This window comes from Myodes glareolus, chromosome 16, assembly GCF_982192425.1.
Source record: "Myodes glareolus chromosome 16, mMyoGla1.1, whole genome shotgun sequence".
Taxonomy (NCBI): Eukaryota; Metazoa; Chordata; class Mammalia; order Rodentia; family Cricetidae; genus Myodes; species Myodes glareolus.
The window spans coordinates 5,424,231-5,442,543 of record NC_142041.1 but is presented as its reverse complement, the minus strand read 5'-3'; the positions used below and the strand labels follow the sequence as shown (position 1 = coordinate 5,442,543).

The window sequence follows — 18,313 nt, the reverse complement described above, 5'->3', positions numbered from 1 at the left end:
CTTGTTAAACTATCAAAAGTTTTTCTAAACCTAAAATTGTTCCTCAAGATTTTCTACCTCAAAGCTATTAACAAAAGCAGCTTAACCCAGCCTTAAGTCACTTAAAACTTTGTTTTAGCTGTGGTGCCCATTGAAACAACATCTCCCAATATTAAGATTAAAAGAATCTGAGTTAGCTTAGCTTTTGGGACTCAGCTGTTTTCCTGAATCATTAGCCTAAGCCACAGTCTATAATGCTCTTCAAGTCCTGACCAGGTGACACTTCCTTGTTCTTATTTTCTATCCTGGCAGCCTGTGCTTTTTCAGGGGCAGGAGCAACACTATATCCTGCCTTTACCTATATTAATTTCCCCACTAAACTAACTTCTGTCACAATCCCGTACTCTTTTTATTGGAAACCCACAATAATAAAAATTCTATTTAAACTAACAATCAGACTTAAGAGGAAATAATCTACAGGTAAAAATGCCCAATAGAACAAGATATTTCTATGAGATAATCACACTACATTCAAAGGAGCTGATATCCCTCACACCCTTTCACAGCATGCAAGACACCTGAGAAAAATGGCAGTGGCAAACATGCAAGGGCACAGCAGTAGCAAGAGACATTCTGGAGCCGAACCCTTCGGGGCCTTGCCTAGCCAATATTCACCCATCAGTGGCTTGCATTCTGGTGGGCTGATCTCCTGAAGTTAACTGCTACCAGCTGTTTTAATTAAGAATAGTTGGTTCAAAGTAGTGATTCTGATAGATTTAGAATCTTTCAGAAAATTCCATCTGCATGGAAAACCTACTTAGATATTTCTTGCTAGGTGTATTTTCCTAATATTTGTTTTAGAGAAATGTATCAAAAACTTTTTAAAAAGATTTATTATGTTTTTAATTATCAAAGGAAGTGGGATGGAGCTTTGTGAACTAAATACAGTACCCAACCCGAAGAGGGCGTCAGATTTCAGGGTAACAGGCTGAGCTGCCAGACATGAGCCCAGGGAGCTGAACTCCAGTCCTCAGCAAGAACAGAATGTTTCAAACTGCTGAGTCATCCTTTCAGCCCCTATTGAACATCTAGTCATTACAGTTCTCAAATATCGTGTTAGAGCCTGAAATGTGGAGTTCGTGTAGGATTATGATAAGTGGATGTGTCTGCAGTAGCGATGACGTACGCAAGACTAGCAACTCAAGCGAGACTGGAGCCGCGTTGGCTCACTGCTGTAGATCACGGGTCGTCACAGTGGAGGAAATGAAGGAACAGGCACCTCAAACAGCGGGCTGCATCACACCCACCACCGGGAAACGGGAATCAATGCTGACTTACCCTGCTCACTCCTTCCACACACGCAGTCCAGATCCCCAGCAGCAGATGGTCTTGATGCTGATGGTGGGGGAAGTAGGAGAGGGTGTCAGATGCTCTCTCAAACTGGAGTTAACAGATGCTTATGAGCCACTTTGTGGTGCTAGGAACCGAATCCTGGTCAATTGGAAGAGCAGCCAGTTCTCTCAACCTCTGAGCCATTTCCTAGTCCCCTTTAGAAACTTGTTTAAAGGAACAATTTACATGAAAAGTAACCGTTATTTAAAGGCTCGTATAATTTGTTTGATTAAAGATTTTCTTTTCTCTCTTGTAAATGCTTGGATTCTTTTTATTAGGTGTATGTACACCTTTGGAGGCATAGTTACACCGTTAGATACATACTGTGTATGTGTTTGAGGAGACATGTATGAGCACAGGCGTCCCCACACACGTCCTCTTCTAGCATGTGCAGTGGATGAGTGGAGGCCGCTGTCAAGAGTATTTCTCTATCAGTTTCTTCACCTGGTTTTTGAGGTGGGGTCTCTTTCTGAGTCTGTCCCTTGCAGTTTTGACAAGGATGACTGACTAGCCACCTGGGATCTGCCGGTTTCTGCCTCCCATTCTTCGGGTTGCAGGCATGTGTGGCCGTGCCTGTTTTGCCTTTTCTGTTTCTGTTGGGGGTTACAACTCAGAACTTCGTGCTTTCACAAGCACTGCTAGCCACTGAGCGAGCGCCTCGGCACGGTTAATGACTTCCATTTGAGAACCACAAGTTCATGACTAACCCAGCCAATGTGTAGTTAATAACCTGTCTTCCTTGGAAATATAGAACAAGAAATTCATTCTCTAGAAAAGCTTTATTCAATTATAATGGTTACTTTCGTGTTTGGGAAAAGGGTCACTTTTTAAAGACTGACTCCCTTATATGGCATTTCAGATTTGTAGTGCCTACTCCTATTGTATTTTTGCAAAGTTTAGAATTATAAAATTTACTCCATTGGTCCCAGGTAATGTAGCATCAACTTCCTCATAAAGAATGTTAATAATGACACACACAGGCAGCTTTCTGTCTATTCTGGGCAGTATAAATTTAATGTGTTGTTTTCAAGTATGTCATGTGTCCAGATGCTACAACAATCTGTGCATTAAAAGGCATCAAAAGAGAAGTAAGCAAAAATATTTGTGCATATTTTTTGATGGATACTGAAGGATTTCTGATACAATTATTTTAAAATAGCCAGTTCTGTTAGGCTTGAGAAAAAATCAAGTGCATTGTTTTCTGGTGGTAATTATATATGTTTTATTGGCTGGATTTGTAGCTCTCCCTCCTCTCAGCACAGATCCCATGGATCCTTCTCCTATATTACTTAATTTCTGTTGGTGGTGTTACCATCTGTGTAGCACAGTATTTTGCCAAGCATGGGCCATGACTACTTACATTTGAAATCTCTGCAAAGAGGAGGTGTTTGTTGAATATCCTTATCCCCCGCCCCAGCCCTACTGAGTATTCTCTAAGGAGTGAGTGTGGCCTGGGACTCTGTGTTTTAATGAACTATGCTCAAGGCTGAGAATCATTGCTATTGCCAGTTGTTCTGCCTCATGGACCCATCGAGGCTGTTTCCCCGCTGCTCCAATAGTGGATTGCCTTTGGGTTTCCTCAGCTCTGTGCTCGGAAGTCTATCAATTATCTCTCACTTCCCGTCTCTGTGATGGTAGGAAACAGTATCGAATTTGCTTCTCTTACTACACAAAACCGTTTGATGCTGCATCAGAAAACCTATCAAATCTCAAAGCCTCAACCATGTAGTCAGGCTTCCCAAGCAGGTTTCCAGCCAACAAAGAGGCTGAAGGGCACCACAGTCCCCTGTCAGGCCTCTTGCTTTCTCCCAGCAGTTTTACAAATGACAGCATGTGGAAGAACTGACCCGCGATCTCGTTAAGAAGCAGTGGTCGTCAGAGTTCGTGCTTACACCAATACTTGAGGTGGAAGAGTGAACCAACACTGGAGCTTTGTGACTCTCAGTCGCTGAATTCAGATCCAGCAGGGCTGGCTTAGGGCCTGGGAACTTACTTCTTAGTGGTTAATAAGGGACGGATGGACAGACATCTTGGCAGCTGCTGTCCTAGCTCCTTTAGTCCCTCCTGGGTTATAATGCCCCTGCTCCTTGAGACCTGAGACTGCCCTCTGGGGACTGACTTCTGTATTGCCAGCCTTTCCCAGGAATGGATTTTCCCATTTTACCTAGCCCCAGATAACTCTGAAAGGTCCTAGTATTTTGTGTCATCTTGAGACAACCTAATTCAGGATCGAACACATTTGTCTACTCACCTTTCAGTATGACCTGTGTGATCGTATGTCCTCCTGTGGACATTCATGTCCCATATATGCTCCTGATAGTTCATGGCCCCCTCTGTATTATTCTCTTGTTGAAATCTTTCCATCTGCAAACATGTCATTTTCACCTGTTTTCATTTAACCAGAGTCTCATCATAGACATCATTTTCTGAAAGTCTTTTTGTTTGTTTGTTTTTTGTTTTTGACATTATTTTAGTACCCTAGCCTGACTTCAAGGCTGACTTTGAATTACTGATACTTTGCCTCTACTTCTAAAGTTCAAAAATTAAAGGCCATTGTACCACTAAGCTCATCTGTAATTAATATGTGGATAATCATATTAATTCCATATTTATACTCCTATATCATTTACTTTTTAATATAGATTAAAACAAGCAAGGATAGTCAAACAAAGCTCCAGCTCATTTGTTTAATACACTTGACTATAATTCTGTCAGCCTTCCTATTTATGTGTGGACATCTCCATCCTTCCATACTCTTCTCAGTTCAGAGTTTGTGTCCAAGCTTCCGTGTATCTCCATGACTCTGCATTTTCTACGTTCCTAATGAACACTTTATCTTGTCCCCGATTCCTTTAGTTACTTACCATTATGTTATCAGCCACTTTGGCAATTTCGTACCAAATTGGCTCCATCTCAATAATCAGTCACGCCACATTTCCACATTCGCCTTTAAAGATTCTCTACTCTTCTGTAATAAGAAGGACATTCAGTTTAAGCCTTTGATTGCTTTTAACTCCAAAGCTGGCTCTTTCATCTTACCAGAGCTTTAGTGTCTGCAGATGTACATAGCAACACATTCTGATTAACTCTGCACTCTGCCAGCTCTGCTTTCTTCTGCAGCTTTAGACCCCAGAGTGTCCCTGGCTGCTCTGTATAGTCCTTACACCTCTGTTTTCTTTGCTCTTTCTGTTGTCCCAAACTGGAAAATCTGAACTCCACCCTATCACACTTCCTATGTGTCAGCACTAAGCAGCTGGGACTGCCAAAAGAAATGTAGTATGTGTCATAATGTAGCCCAGTGATTCGTGGTCACCAAATTCATGTATTTTGGGATATTGCTCCCCAAGTCTATCTTCTTGAAAGTCTACAATCCTCCAGAGCAGCAATTTAGGTGTCTGGCTGTCCATTGTCTGACTCCCCCATTCCTGCTCACAAGTAGCATAAAATATTGCTACATATTTCACAGTGAGCATGGGCTACCAGGCTGTCTTTGCTACCTGCTACCAGACCTCACTTCGTGGATGTGTGTGTCGAGTACATGATAGCTTTCTCATCAATATACTCAAAGGATAGGCTATGATGGTTATTATATCCAGTGCCCTTCACCTTTTCTTGGCCATACTGTTCAGCTCTTTTTTTTGTCTTTTATAGTTTATGATATTTGTAATCTCTTTAAGCAGCATTGCTTCCACAGGCCATAAATAGACTCTCTTTTTGCCTAGTACATTTATTGGTTTGGCTATTTCCTTGATGTCTATAATTATCTTCAACTGAGTATGATGTGAAAGACCACACAGCTCTTGTTTTCTGTTTTGTCTTGCTTCTCTTAAGAAAACATTTCTTACTATTCGGTATTGTGTTTATTTAGTTTTATAATTAGCTGGAGAGTCCCACAACTAAGATACATTTCCTAGAAGTGACTTTTTGGGTTTATACAAATAATTATTGTTCCAGTGTGATTTGAGTGTATGAATACTTTCCTTTTCAAAGATTGATTTTGTGTGGGTGAGAGGGAGGATAGGTATGTGCATGTGAATGCTAGTCCCTGTGAAGGTCAGAAGAGTCAGGTGGCCCTGTAGCTGGAGTTACAGACCGCTGTGATCTGTACAAAATGAAGACTAGAAACCAAATTGGGATCCTCTGCAAGACAGTATTGCTCTTAACCACTGAGCCTTATCTCCACCTCCATTAAATAACACAAAATTTGTTTATACGTACATATTACAGAAATTGCTGTTTTATACAGGCTGAGTAAGCATTTCTAAACAGGAATGCCATCTTCAGTCTTAAAAGTTCTAGAATGTAAAGTTTTAATTAACTGAAATTTTTATTTTCAATTATTTTAATGTGTAGTCTATGTTTTGAATAACATTGGTATTCTTTCTTTCTTAAATATGTTACCAAGTTTCAGGAATTTTAAAAAGTTTTCTGATGACTTAATCTGAAATTATTCCCACACAACAAAATACATAAATAATAAATAGTAGCTTATTAATCCATATTTTAGTTGAGCTGGGTCTCAGAGTGGGTTATCTCCTCAGGGAATGCAGTATTCTTTATAAAAGAAGGTGATGAGACATAATCCCTAAGGAATTAAATTGTGAATGTAATCTTGGTTTGTACATGCTAATATAAATCTGTTATTCCCTTCCCACATCTATCACAACACATTTTAAATTGTGGCTGATCTCACATGCAAATAGCTGTCTTATTATAAATCGTGACTGTGTGTGCTAATGTCTCCCTGGATTTCTAGGAGTTTGCTATCATGTCATCAAAGCAGTAGAACTGGATGATGGTTACTGCAGGCTGTGAAGAGGGGAGAAAAGTCAGAATATTGTCGAATTTCTAGATGACTGAAGTGTTGGCAGTTTGTGCCATACAAAGATGAACGGGCATGCTTTTATATCATTTTAAAATGCAGTTAGTACATTTATTAATAAAATAAAATACTTTTCATCATTTTCTGCTTGTTTCACGTAACAAAGTTTTGTCATATTCAAATGTTTTGTATGATTTTTGTTTTTATTTTTTACTCACTATTTTTTTGCTGAAAGAATAGATTTTTTTTCAAACACAAGAAAAAAGTTAAAAATTTGAAATTCTAATTAAGTATGATTATAAAATAATTAGAACCATGATTGAAAGTCAGTTTTTTGTCTTTTGTCTAGAACTTAGAAATTGAAATTTTTCTGGTCTTTATATAAAATAAGTTCATATATACAATACGTCTGTTTATAGCCTGTAGATATTTATGACATTAGATTTGCTAACTTTTGGGTATTATATTATGTAAAGCACATTTGGAAATGAATAAAGTTCAGTTTCCTTCAGTCAAAAGATAGTGGGGTTTTTTGTTTTGTTTTGTTTTTACTACAAGTAATGGATCAATACAATACTTGCCTTGTAAATGTTACCATGGTCAAATGACCAGGAAGAGAAGGGTGGTGTAATGCACAGCCATTGGGCACTCAGACTCAGCAGTTTGCTGTGTTTTGTGTGTTTAACTTAAGCACATTCCGTAAAGAAAAAAAAGCTATATTAAAGAAAGAATATTACCTTGTGTTTTATGCACGTCAGCTAACTTCTCTCTTGATATGGATACATCTTCAAGCTCTACACAATTAAGATTAAAATAATGACTGCACTTATTATTAATAAATGCAAACACTATGCAGAATAGAACTGCTATATGAATACATTATATCTATTGACATTATTTATGACTTGTCTTGACAGAACTATTTTTAATGTTTTGATTAATACAAGCAAGACTGTATAGGATTAGGTGATATTTTAGTTTCATTTAGAAAACTTTAAGTATGTGTCATCTTAGATGCAATAACCCCATGGTTTATTGAAGATGGATTTACTTTGATTTTCTGTTGTCAGTGGATATTTTACTTTGCTAAATTTGTTATATAATCAATCTGAAGATTATTATTATAAAACTAAGCTTTAAGGTGAGCTCACGCTGTTCTAACACGTGGGTAGAAGTTGCCTCTTTGGGAATGCCTTTTCCTCGTGTTGAATGAGGTCATTGTTAGCTGTCTTCATGCAGATGTGTAAGGAATGTAGTTGGGCTTGAGCAGACTTCGGGTGTACTTGGTCTTTGAGATCCCTTAGTAAAGTCCATTAGGAAAAACCCCATCCGTTTATTTAGAGCCTGAAAGACCTCCCCTTCTAGTAATCTAGTTCAAACCCGAGAAACTAGAACAGATTGCTCTGTCTCCAATTCTGTCTAGAGCTCCAGGCTAGGAGAGGTTTCCGTTACCCCTGCCTTTTCTACTATAGACAGCCTGTTTGAGCCGCACCATGACCACTTTAGAGGAACTTCTCTCGGTGTCGCCTTGTGACCCCCGAGCCCCACCCCGGGATGTCTCCTCCTCCAGTGTACAGCAGGCATCACACTGCCCCGTTGCTCTCCATGGCGCAGCCTCAGCTTACACGGGGGATGAGGACCAGGTGTTGTTTTCATCCCCCCACCCCTTTACTTAAATAGTTTCCTCATCTTGTGCTAAGCGTCTTACCACTGACACCGAGTTTCACGTGCCTGTCATTTTACCAGTTTCTTTCTTATGTATACTTCCATATGCTTTTTGTCTATCTTTGGAACTCTGGGTTTGTGTGTCATCCACTAGTGTCTGCTCTGGGGGGACCTGAAGTAGGAGATTCTGCACGAGAGTATTGCTCATCCTCCATCTCCGGTTCTCCCTCCCCATCTCTCATTCCTTCTCTCTTCTCTTCCCCTTCTCTCTCCCTGCCATCTCTCAGATGAGAAATATTAGCTGAACTTTGTTCTTTAGGTATTTTTAATTTTTTCTTCCTATCTGAATTGTAGAAGTTAGCTTTTCCAGCTTCTTAAACCTCAAGTTCTTAGAATTCCCATGTCTTCATATACATTTTTTATTTATTATTTTTAATTAAGATATAATTGTATAACCTCCCTGCTTCCTTTCCTCCTCTACCCTCTACCTCCAAATCCCCAGTGAATGCTCAGGGCAGTAGGGTCAGGGACGCTCTCCTAACTGGTGTGCAGTGCAAAGTATTCAGTCCTGAAACCGTGCGTACTCAAGCCACTAACCGGAAACCACAGATTGCGTTTACATATTTGTGCATATATATGTCGCAGTAATAGTAAGAGGCCTTTGTGATTTTAATCCAAAACTGACTTCTTGCTTGACCATATGGTTTTCATATAGAACCACACTAAAAGGAGTGAGGAACAACTTCTAGTAATTGATGTTTGCCTTAGCAAACATTTGTGACTTCAGGAAATATGTCTTCAAATATCTAGTAACTCACGGGAGAATTTAATTCTTTTCTCAAGGATGAAAAACTATTAAAAATATTTCCTCCATCCCATGGATGATGGGGCCTTCCAGATTTGTGTGAGGGCTCATTTATATTCCAATGCATTAGGTGGAAAGAGAGGACATGTTTGTGAGGGTTTCATACTTAGTTTGAAAATGATACATTCAGATTTCTAATAAAAAACTTAATTAAATATTTTAATTAAAGCTAGGAAATGTAGTCTAACTGTGAAAATAGGAAAAAGTGAGTGTAGATTTGGTGTGAAGAGTTTAGGTTTTGGTGCAACAGCTAAATTTAATAAAAATAGAACTTGAAAACTGGTTTGAGGATTAAATAACGCAGCACACACTTGAAAAGTGCAAATGGTAGTACCTGGCAGTGCTTCCTGTTGTTGCAGTACAGGGCGTAGGGCAGAGGACCCTACACCTGCCCGTCTCAGTGATGTAACACAGTGACTAGCTGCAACAAGAATTTCCGTTTGTAGATACTATTCTTTCATGTTCTGGATTGATTGAGCCTAGTTCTTGATAAAATTAATGTAACCTAGAATAAACACGTGAAGATTTTATCACCAGTAATTGTAAATCTGATGATTTATTTGAAAGTTTTCTTTTCTTTGTAGATATCTATTAAGTCAGCAGCATTTTGCTCATTGTTTTTTAATGGTCTTAATGAACTATTGGGGGAGTTTTCAGATACTTTTTTTTAAAAAAAAATGTTTCATTATAATTATTTTCTTTCCGTTTAACAGGTATTTTGGAGATCAAAGATGGGTAGAAAAGACTCTTCCACTACGAAACTTCCTGTTGATCAGTACAGAAAGCAGATTGGTAAGCAGTGAGCTTCTGTGAATAGAAATGAAAAAGAGACAGTTATGTACGTCAGTTAAGGAATACATTTTCTGTAATATACACAACTCACAAAAATAGAAGAGTAAAGAACCACCTTATAGGTAATTGTGATTTTATCAATGGAATAAAGCTAATATTGTTGTTTTGAGGAATAGATGCTGTTTATGGTATTTCACATATTATTATTTGATAAGTTGTTCCTTTATATGCATTTAAAAAGATAATTCTGTTGTTTCACGATGGCAGTGATGTAATTATTTCAGAATACTACATTAAAATATTCTGAATAAAGTATAAGTTTCATATGTAGAACTCAGCTTAGAAAGAAGAAGAACTTTTCAGGAGTCAAAAGTGAAGACTTACAAGAGAGAAGAAAGATGTTGGTGATGAAGATCCCAAGCACATCCTTAGGTACTAGGACAGCACCCTCGGGAAGATGGCCATCTAGAGAGAGGACAGCTCAGACAGAGGGCAAGAAGAAGCCTGCTCTAAATGCACGCTTTCTCTCTAAGTGCTCGTGAAGTGTTTGTGTGCAGAATACTCATGCACAGGGGAAATCCCGAGACTTTAGAGAATTCGTACGTAGCCTAGGGACATGGTTTTTTTAAAGAAATGCAATAAAGTAGAAATCGGACATTAAACACGACTCTCTCTTCCTCTTCTCTCTCCCTCTACCCAATTAAACAAAAAGTGATTGGTTAATAAAGCCTCTTCAAGTTATTGAAGAATAAAAAAGAAATTTCAATTGAATTCATAAATAATTAAAATAACTGACACAAAACAATATACATCTATTTTTTAATATCTTCAAAGCATGCACTCCATAAATTAAAAATATTACAAAGCAGACATACAATGTAAAACAACAACAAAAATGCAGAATGCATAGGTCAAGGAAAAAATTTTTCTATTTTGTATTAGGTATAGCCACATAAAAATCTGCATATATATACATGCATACATGCACATATAAATACATTTGACTATATAAAAATCAATTCAAATATCCATTATTTCACATAATGGATAAGTTTTGCATAGGCTAAGTCCACCTAAAGTCTGCCTATCAATTTTCTGCTGTGCATGGCAGAATACTACTAAATGTAGCCTGTGTTAGGCCTTTAGATGGTAGGACTTGGTTCTCTTTGACTTTCACATCCCATTTCTGTCTTTCATCTTGGGTAGCAACCAAAGACATCCGTTACTTCTTTTTTTATTTTTTCCTTTGGAGATTATACTGTAATTATATCTGTTGTGGAATATTAGATGAAGTTGTGTTACATTTGTTTATGGTGTGGAACATTTGTTTAATGATGCAAAGATTTGCTGCATGCTTTTATTTTGCATTTATTTAACTCTGTGAAGCTGTGTTACTTTGCCTTTCTAAAACACCTAATTGACCTAATAAAGAACTAAACATCCAATAGCAGTAACAAGACAGGAGAAATGTACGTGGGCTGGCAGGCAGAGAGAATAAGTGGAAGGAGAAATCTGGGATGAGAGATGGAGGAATGAGAGGAGGACATCAGGGGCCAGCCATAGAGCTACCCAGCAAACCATGGAATAAGAAGTAAATAAAAGTGTATACAGCAGAAAAATATAAAAGCCCAGAGGCGAAAAGTAAAAGGGATAATTTAAATTAAGAAAAGATGGCTGGAAATAAGCCAAACTAAGGCCGGGTACCCATAAGAAATAATCAGCCTCTGTACATTTATTTGGGAGTTGGATGGCAGGTCCTCCAAAGAGCAAAGAGCCACAAGAACCTACGAGTAAAAATAGCAAACAACTACATACATCATGTCTTCCTTCCTTTGCCCCCTCACTTGCTGTATTTCAAGTTCATAGTCTTTTTTCCTGTTTATTTTGTTACATACATATTACTTCTTAATTCAGTTGACTCAAGTATCAGATTGTAGGCAGAATGCAGTAAGATTACTTGCCAGAATGCATCTTAAATGGCCTCAACCCATCAGGCAGGTGATGTGTTGTTTGAAATTTCGTAAGCTGGGCCTCCACTATCCACACTTCTCTCGGCATTCTGGGCCTCTGAGCTCTCCCCGAGATTATCAGTTAAGCTCTACTCCAACATGGGGGACTGTCCTTGCCTGCAGATCCAAATTCTTTTCAATTCCTCCTAGAGATTAGCTCCAAAGGCCTACAAACAAGTGAACCCCTCTCGTGGTATCAGTTTTCTGGTACTTCCTTTCATCATTGCTATGACAAAATACCTGGCAGAAGCAACTTAAGGAAGGGTTTATTTCAAGTCAGCATTCAAAGGACACCTATCGTGTGGGAGAGGGCATATTGGTAGGGGCGTGTAGTAGCTGGGCGCATTGCGTGCACAGTCAGGAAGCAAAGTTGGATGAAGGCTTCTCAAGTCTCGTTCTTTTATTCAGTCAGAGCTCAGCCAATGGTGGAGGGCTGCACAGTTCATTTTGGATATCCCCTCTCCAGTCAAACCTTTCCAGAAATGTCTTCACAGACTCCGCGAGAGGTCGGTGTTCATAGTGATTCCAATCTAGAAAGGTTGACAGTGAAAATTAACTCCAACAGTGGGATGAATACAGTTTGGTCAGTGTGGAATGGTACTTTGAATGTAGTATCAAATTCAGCCTTCCACTAATTTGTAAATGATTTTAGCCACCATTTTTTTCTAAATTTGACAGTAATTTTTGTTTTGTGATGTCTTTGTTTAGATTTTGAATATAAACTAAAGTGCCTTAAAAATAAAATGTCCTCTGCTCTTTTGTGGGAGAGTTTAAGAAGGAAGCTGTTTACTGAATGTCTGGTAGAATTCATCTGTAAAGGCATCCAGCATTAGGATGCTTTTAGTCAGGGACTTCTGGGGACTCCTGATTCCTGATTCAGTATCGTTATTTCTTATCTGTCTCTTTAGGTTTTCTGTTTATATGTGACTTCTCTGTACCACAAGCTACCAGCCATTTCTAGGAATATATTCATGTTTACACAACTATCCCCACTTTTTCTAGTTGTTTAGTTTGTTGGCTTGTAATTATCCACAGTTATGCTATGAAGTTTTATGTCTGAGTTTATTTTCTGGAATTTCTCCCCCATCTTCGTTTTGGTATTTGTTCACTTTCCTTGGTTTAGAAAACCCCCACTCTCTTATTTTAATGTTTTTCCTACTGCATCTTAGTGTGAATTTTATGTGTTTCTTATATAGTATTTATTATTTTTTCCTATGCTTACTTAAGCACTTAGGTTACTGTTTTATAAGTTTTGAGCTATTTTGAGTTGTTTGGCTAGATTCTTTTTTAATACAAGTAGTTATTATCCTATACACTGCTATTGTCTATGTTAGTCCAGTTTTGCTGTTTTAACAAAACTAGACTAAACCCAATAGTATGTGAAACAGAAAGGTTTGGGAAGCAATGCACTGCTGGCAGCTTGAGTGTGCCTCCCTGATGTTTCTTAACACACCATCAGCTATTGCATGGAAACTGAGAGAAATCCTGTGTCAGCTCAGCCTGTGTTGCTGTTATTACAGCCACAAGTCTCTCTTGGCCCTGCATAACCCCAGCTCTCTCCTACCTCCAAATGTTAACAACATTTGGATTGTGAATTACATTTCAGTTTGAATTCCAAACTGTAGTACCTACTTTTGCTGTGTGTGGGTAATTTGTTCATTTCATGTGTCACAAAATGTTTCTTTCAATCAGTGATTATTTAAGAGTTGTTTACTTTCACATCATATTTGTGAATTTTCCCATTTGGCTTCTGTTACTGATATTTAATTTCATTGTATTTAGAAAAGATATTTTGAGGAGCTTAATTTTCTTATATTCCTTAAGAATTGTTTTGTGTTGTAGCACATCCTGAAGAATGCTAGCATGCCCTCAAAAAACGTGTAATCTGTTATAACCAGACTGGACACTCTGCCTTATCTAAGTCTACTATTTACATCTTGTTGATCTATTTATAAATAAAGCTGCATACTGTCAGTACATTGTCTCCTATTCATAATGATCTTTCTGGTTCATGTGTGTCATCTCTCATCTATCTATCTATCTATCTATCTATCTATCTATCTATCTATCTATCTATCTATCATCTATCTATCTATCTTCTATCTATCATCTATCAATCATCTATCTATCTTCTATCTATCTATCTATCTTCTGTCTATCTATCTATCTATCTATCTATCTATCTATCTATCATCTATCGATCGATCGATCCATCCATCCATCCATCCATCCATCCATCTTTCTATCTATCATCTCTCCATATATCCTTCCAACTATCTACCTTCCTCCAAACACATATATGCCTGTGTAGGTATATATGCATATGTATGTATGTATGTATGTACTTCAAAGTTTAGTACATATAAAAAATTTTCCTTCTTAATCCATGGATTTCAAAGTGCATGGATTCAGCTAAGCTCAGACAATAAAATTGTCTCTGACCTTAATAATCCCAGGGTTTGTTTATCATCATCATTTTGTAAACAGTGCAGCATATATAGGCTTTGAATTGCTTAGGGACTACACAAGTCTAGAGGTGTTTTGAGGTCTACATATGAGCTGTGTTAACAGCATGTGTAGACACCATGTGAGCTCCTGGAAGTGCATGTCTCCTGAATGTCCTGGAACCACCTTCTGAAGACTAAGCAACAACTATACACATTTATAATAGCTACATCCTTTGCTTTATTTGGCTCTTTCATGATTATATTATGACTTTTTCATTGTCACGGTTTTCTTAAAGTTTATTTTTTGTCAGCTGTCAGCCCAGTCACTCTGTGCTTGCCCTTCCTGGCTCAAGTGCTCTCTCCCTGGTCTCTATTGCTCCTGCTCTCCAATGGCACCACTTGTGCATCACTGAATCTAAAGGGACTCCCATCGTGAAGGGATTTTTTTTTTAATGTGTCTCTTAGAAGTCCACTCAGCTATTTGTTTCTTTATTTTTTACACTTAATACATTTACATGTAAAATAGTTGTCAATAGAACAAAAATTACAAAAGCCATTTTGTTGTTTATTTTTTTCCTCCCTTGCTGTTCTTTGCAATTTAATAGGTTTTCTTTTTAATGCTATAAAGTCTTTATCTTATTTTTGTATGTACGATTTATATTTGTCTCTGGTTTCCCAGAAGCTTACATGAAACATAAAAATCTAGCTAAAACTGGTAACGACTTAAATTCCTACAGAAACTGTGAAGAGTGTTTCCTGTGTTATCAGGTTTTGATAGACGCTTTCTTCTATGTTGTCAAGCTTGGTAGCTTATATTTAGTTTCAACACTACTTATGCTAATTATGGTTTTCAGATATATTTTATGTTTTATATATATATACATATTTAAATATGACTGTTTAAGAAAGAAATAAAATATTCTAAAATTATGGCATTTCTATTTTTATTAATTTTTTTGTAACTTAACATTGAAAAATTAATGTTTATTCTTATTTTTATTTCATTTTTCTTATGACTTAGAAAAAATATTTGAAAAGTTTTTCTTCTGAGCTGTTTTGCTTTTAAGTAGTATTGTCAATTCTCATGTATGTTTTTCATTCTTCCTTTTTACCTGGATTGTAATATTTGTTTTTCTGTTATATATATCTCAAAATCTTTATTTTGGGAAAACAAACTTATTTTACAACATTTATGCTAACCAAAAGTTTTTTTTTCTCCAGTTTCATTTTATATTGATTTAAAGTTAATTTTTTCACTAGTTTGCTCCCTATTCTACATCTCTGAAATATTTGGAATATATTTGTTCATTGTTCATCCTTAAGTGTTTAAAAACTTGAATTTCTCCCTTTGTTCTTGGGATTTCATTCCCTGTTTTTATTTTCTGTTCCATCGAATATACTGAAATTTAGTGTTTATTGAGTTTTGGCCACATTGAGTAATGTTCTTATTTCTCATATATAATTATTTGTATATATTGCATGCTAGTACTCCTGAAGGCACATGCTCTCATTTTTTATTTGTATGTATAATGATGTTTAAGGGAGGTCCTTAATAAATATTTGCTTATATATCTTTAAATATTTTATCTTTGAGATTATAATATAGTTAGAATATCCCTCTCTTCCTTTTCCTCCCTACGAGCCCTCCTGTTATCCTCACCTCTCTGTCTTTCCCATTCATGATGTCTCTTTTCATTGTCATTACATGCACATATGTGTGTATGCACATACATGTTTCTAAACGTGACCTGCTCAGTCTGTAGAGTGTTAGTCATATGCAGGTGTTCATGGCTCCACCTTGGTGCTGGGTGGCCAACTGGTGCTCCCTTTCCTGGAGAGGGCGACTCTCATCTTTCCTTGGGAACCTGTATGTAGCTCTTTCTGAGGGACGGAGCCCTAGTGGGATCCTTTTCCTCTTTGGCATGTTGTTGTTATTGTCCTTGTCTGTTTAAATATTTTTAACTTAGAAACTTGCTAAAAGATATAGTTATGTAACTTTTGAGACATTCTTGCCTTTTCCCTTGTTTATGCATTTTTTTATCATAGACCTTAGTGATTGCTTGTTTATGTGCTTTTAGGTCCTCTCGTGGCCTTTGCAGTGCATGGTCAGTGTCAATGGTTCTGCCCATCATGGAAAATTATTTGAATGACCTATATAACATCATTAAACTAAAAGTTTGGCCTGATATTTACATGTTTATCTAAATTAATTTACCATATTGTTTGTTATAATCCAGACGTCTGTAAAATTTTGAAAATTGTTTTTAAATTTTACTATTATAAGTATTTTGCTGTTATCTTCTAGGAATCATGGGATTTTATGTGACTTTCATTAATAAAAGTGATATATGCTCGTGGGTCAATGTTTCTAATTTTTTCTTGTTATGTAATAATATCACCAACATGTTTACTATTTTATGTAGATATTTTCTTATCAGCTTTTGTAATTTTGTTTATTTTTAAGATATCACATAATGCAAATTGTTTACTGATGTATCCATGAGGGTTTTCTATAAATACCCTAAGAAAAACTGTTGAGTTTGGGTTTCATAGTGAAACTTCTGCATCTTCACATACTATGTATATATAAAATTCTATTGTCTATACAGTAAAAATTCATATGGCAGTTTATAGGACAAGAAATTTTGTAATGAACTGTTTTGCTCTTGTATTTAATTCTGGTAGTACTAGAAGAGATTATAAAATATTTTTGACTTTTGAATAAAGGAGGAGGGATTTGAAGCAGCTGAAATTATTCTAAAAATGTTGAAGGCAAGATAAATGTCTTTACTGTTGATTAGCAAATATTATTTGTCAGTACTTTTGGTGTGCTGCAAATAACTCATCTTCCAATAATTCATTTGAATAATTAAATTTAGATTGCAAATTTTTCTTTTCAAATATTTTGACTGTTATCTCTCTTCTTTTGTGTTGTATCTTAATTGGTGTGATCTATATAAATGGACAATAAATTATATATCTTTGTAATAGAAGATCAGACAGTGAATAGAACTTGGTATTCGTCCCAGACAGAATTATGATTGAATGTATTTGAAAGATTAAAGCACTGAATTTACTTTATTTCTAATTAAAGGCAATTAAAGATTTGCAGGCACAAATAAAAGACAAAGAATTGAGGAGGAAGTATAGGAGCAAGTCCATCTGCAGGTGAAAGGATGTGCCTTTGAGCAGAACCAGCTGCATTTCCATTGCAAGAATAACCGTTTAGGAGGCTTTTCTGCGTGCGCTTATTTGATAGCATAATGTAGTCGTAAGCAGCTTAGGCCGTATTCAGAAAATAGAGAGTATTCATGTTTAAAGCAGCTACGGCAGAGGGGGAGCAGGCTGCCCCGGGATGATGATGAGCATGGCCAAGGTGAAGGGAAGAGAAAAACAGTATGCTTCTAAAACAAGGTGACCATTTATAAAGTGGTCACCAGATGTTCACATGGTAATGACCTAGCAGCCACCTCGACAGAGGGCAGAGGTGCAGCCTTCTTCTGGCCCAGGGTAAATAATTGAATAGGGTAGAGCCAAAGGCTGGTGCTTCTTTTTGTTTGTTTTTACTGAACTAAGACAATACCTACTTAAAACTATGTAATATTTTAAGCAAATACAACTTTAATATGAAATAAAGCAAATAGAGTTTATATTGATTTAAAGCATCATATAAATTACTGTATGCTTTCCTAAAACAATGTGATATGAGGAGTGGTTATTGATAATAAATATAGTATAAAAATTTATGATTTTTATTAAAAATATTTTGTTTGAGTAAATATATATTTATATTTGTTTAAGTATTTATTTCTTTTAAAGGAAAGTGCTTGCTTCTGAATATATTTCAATGTTATTGGACATATAAATGTAATTTTCAATAATACTTTATTAATTATTTGATAATTTCATATAATATATTTTGATCATACTTACCCCTTAACTTTTCTTAGATCTAATGTGGGAATATCCTTCTGTATATGTGTTGTTTTTATTGGTTAATGAATAAAGCTTCTTTGGCCTAAACATGGCAGAATATAGCCAGGCTGGAAGAGATATAGAGAGAGAGTAGGTGGAGTCAGAGAGACGCCATGTAGCCACAAAAGGAGACAGATGCCAGATGGAACCATTCCAGCAGGCTACAGCCATGTGACAATACACAGATGAATAGAAATGGATTAATTTAAGATCTAAGAGATAGCTAGGAATATGCTAGAGTCATTGGCCAACCACTCTTGCAATTAATATAGTTTCTGTATGATCATTTCAGGCCTGGATGGCCAGAAAATGAACAAGCAGGCTCTGCTTACATGGATCTGCCCTCATCTCACTCCCTACCCTACCT

The 18,313-nt window shown here is 36.7% G+C and overlaps 1 protein-coding gene across 3 annotated transcripts in view; it reads left to right on the top strand.

The window, feature by feature from the left end:
* Triqk (triple QxxK/R motif containing) overlaps window positions 1-18,313 on the top strand; it is a 63,525-nt gene that overhangs the window by 32,549 nt on the left and 12,663 nt on the right. For all 3 annotated transcript variants that reach the window (XM_085676999.2, XM_048420549.3, XM_085676998.2), the window contains one exon: window positions 9,437-9,515. In XM_085676999.2, the coding sequence (XP_085533125.1) occupies window positions 9,455-9,515 (61 nt within the window). In that variant the 5' untranslated portion in view covers window positions 9,437-9,454. The remainder of the gene's footprint in view (window positions 1-9,436; window positions 9,516-18,313) is intronic.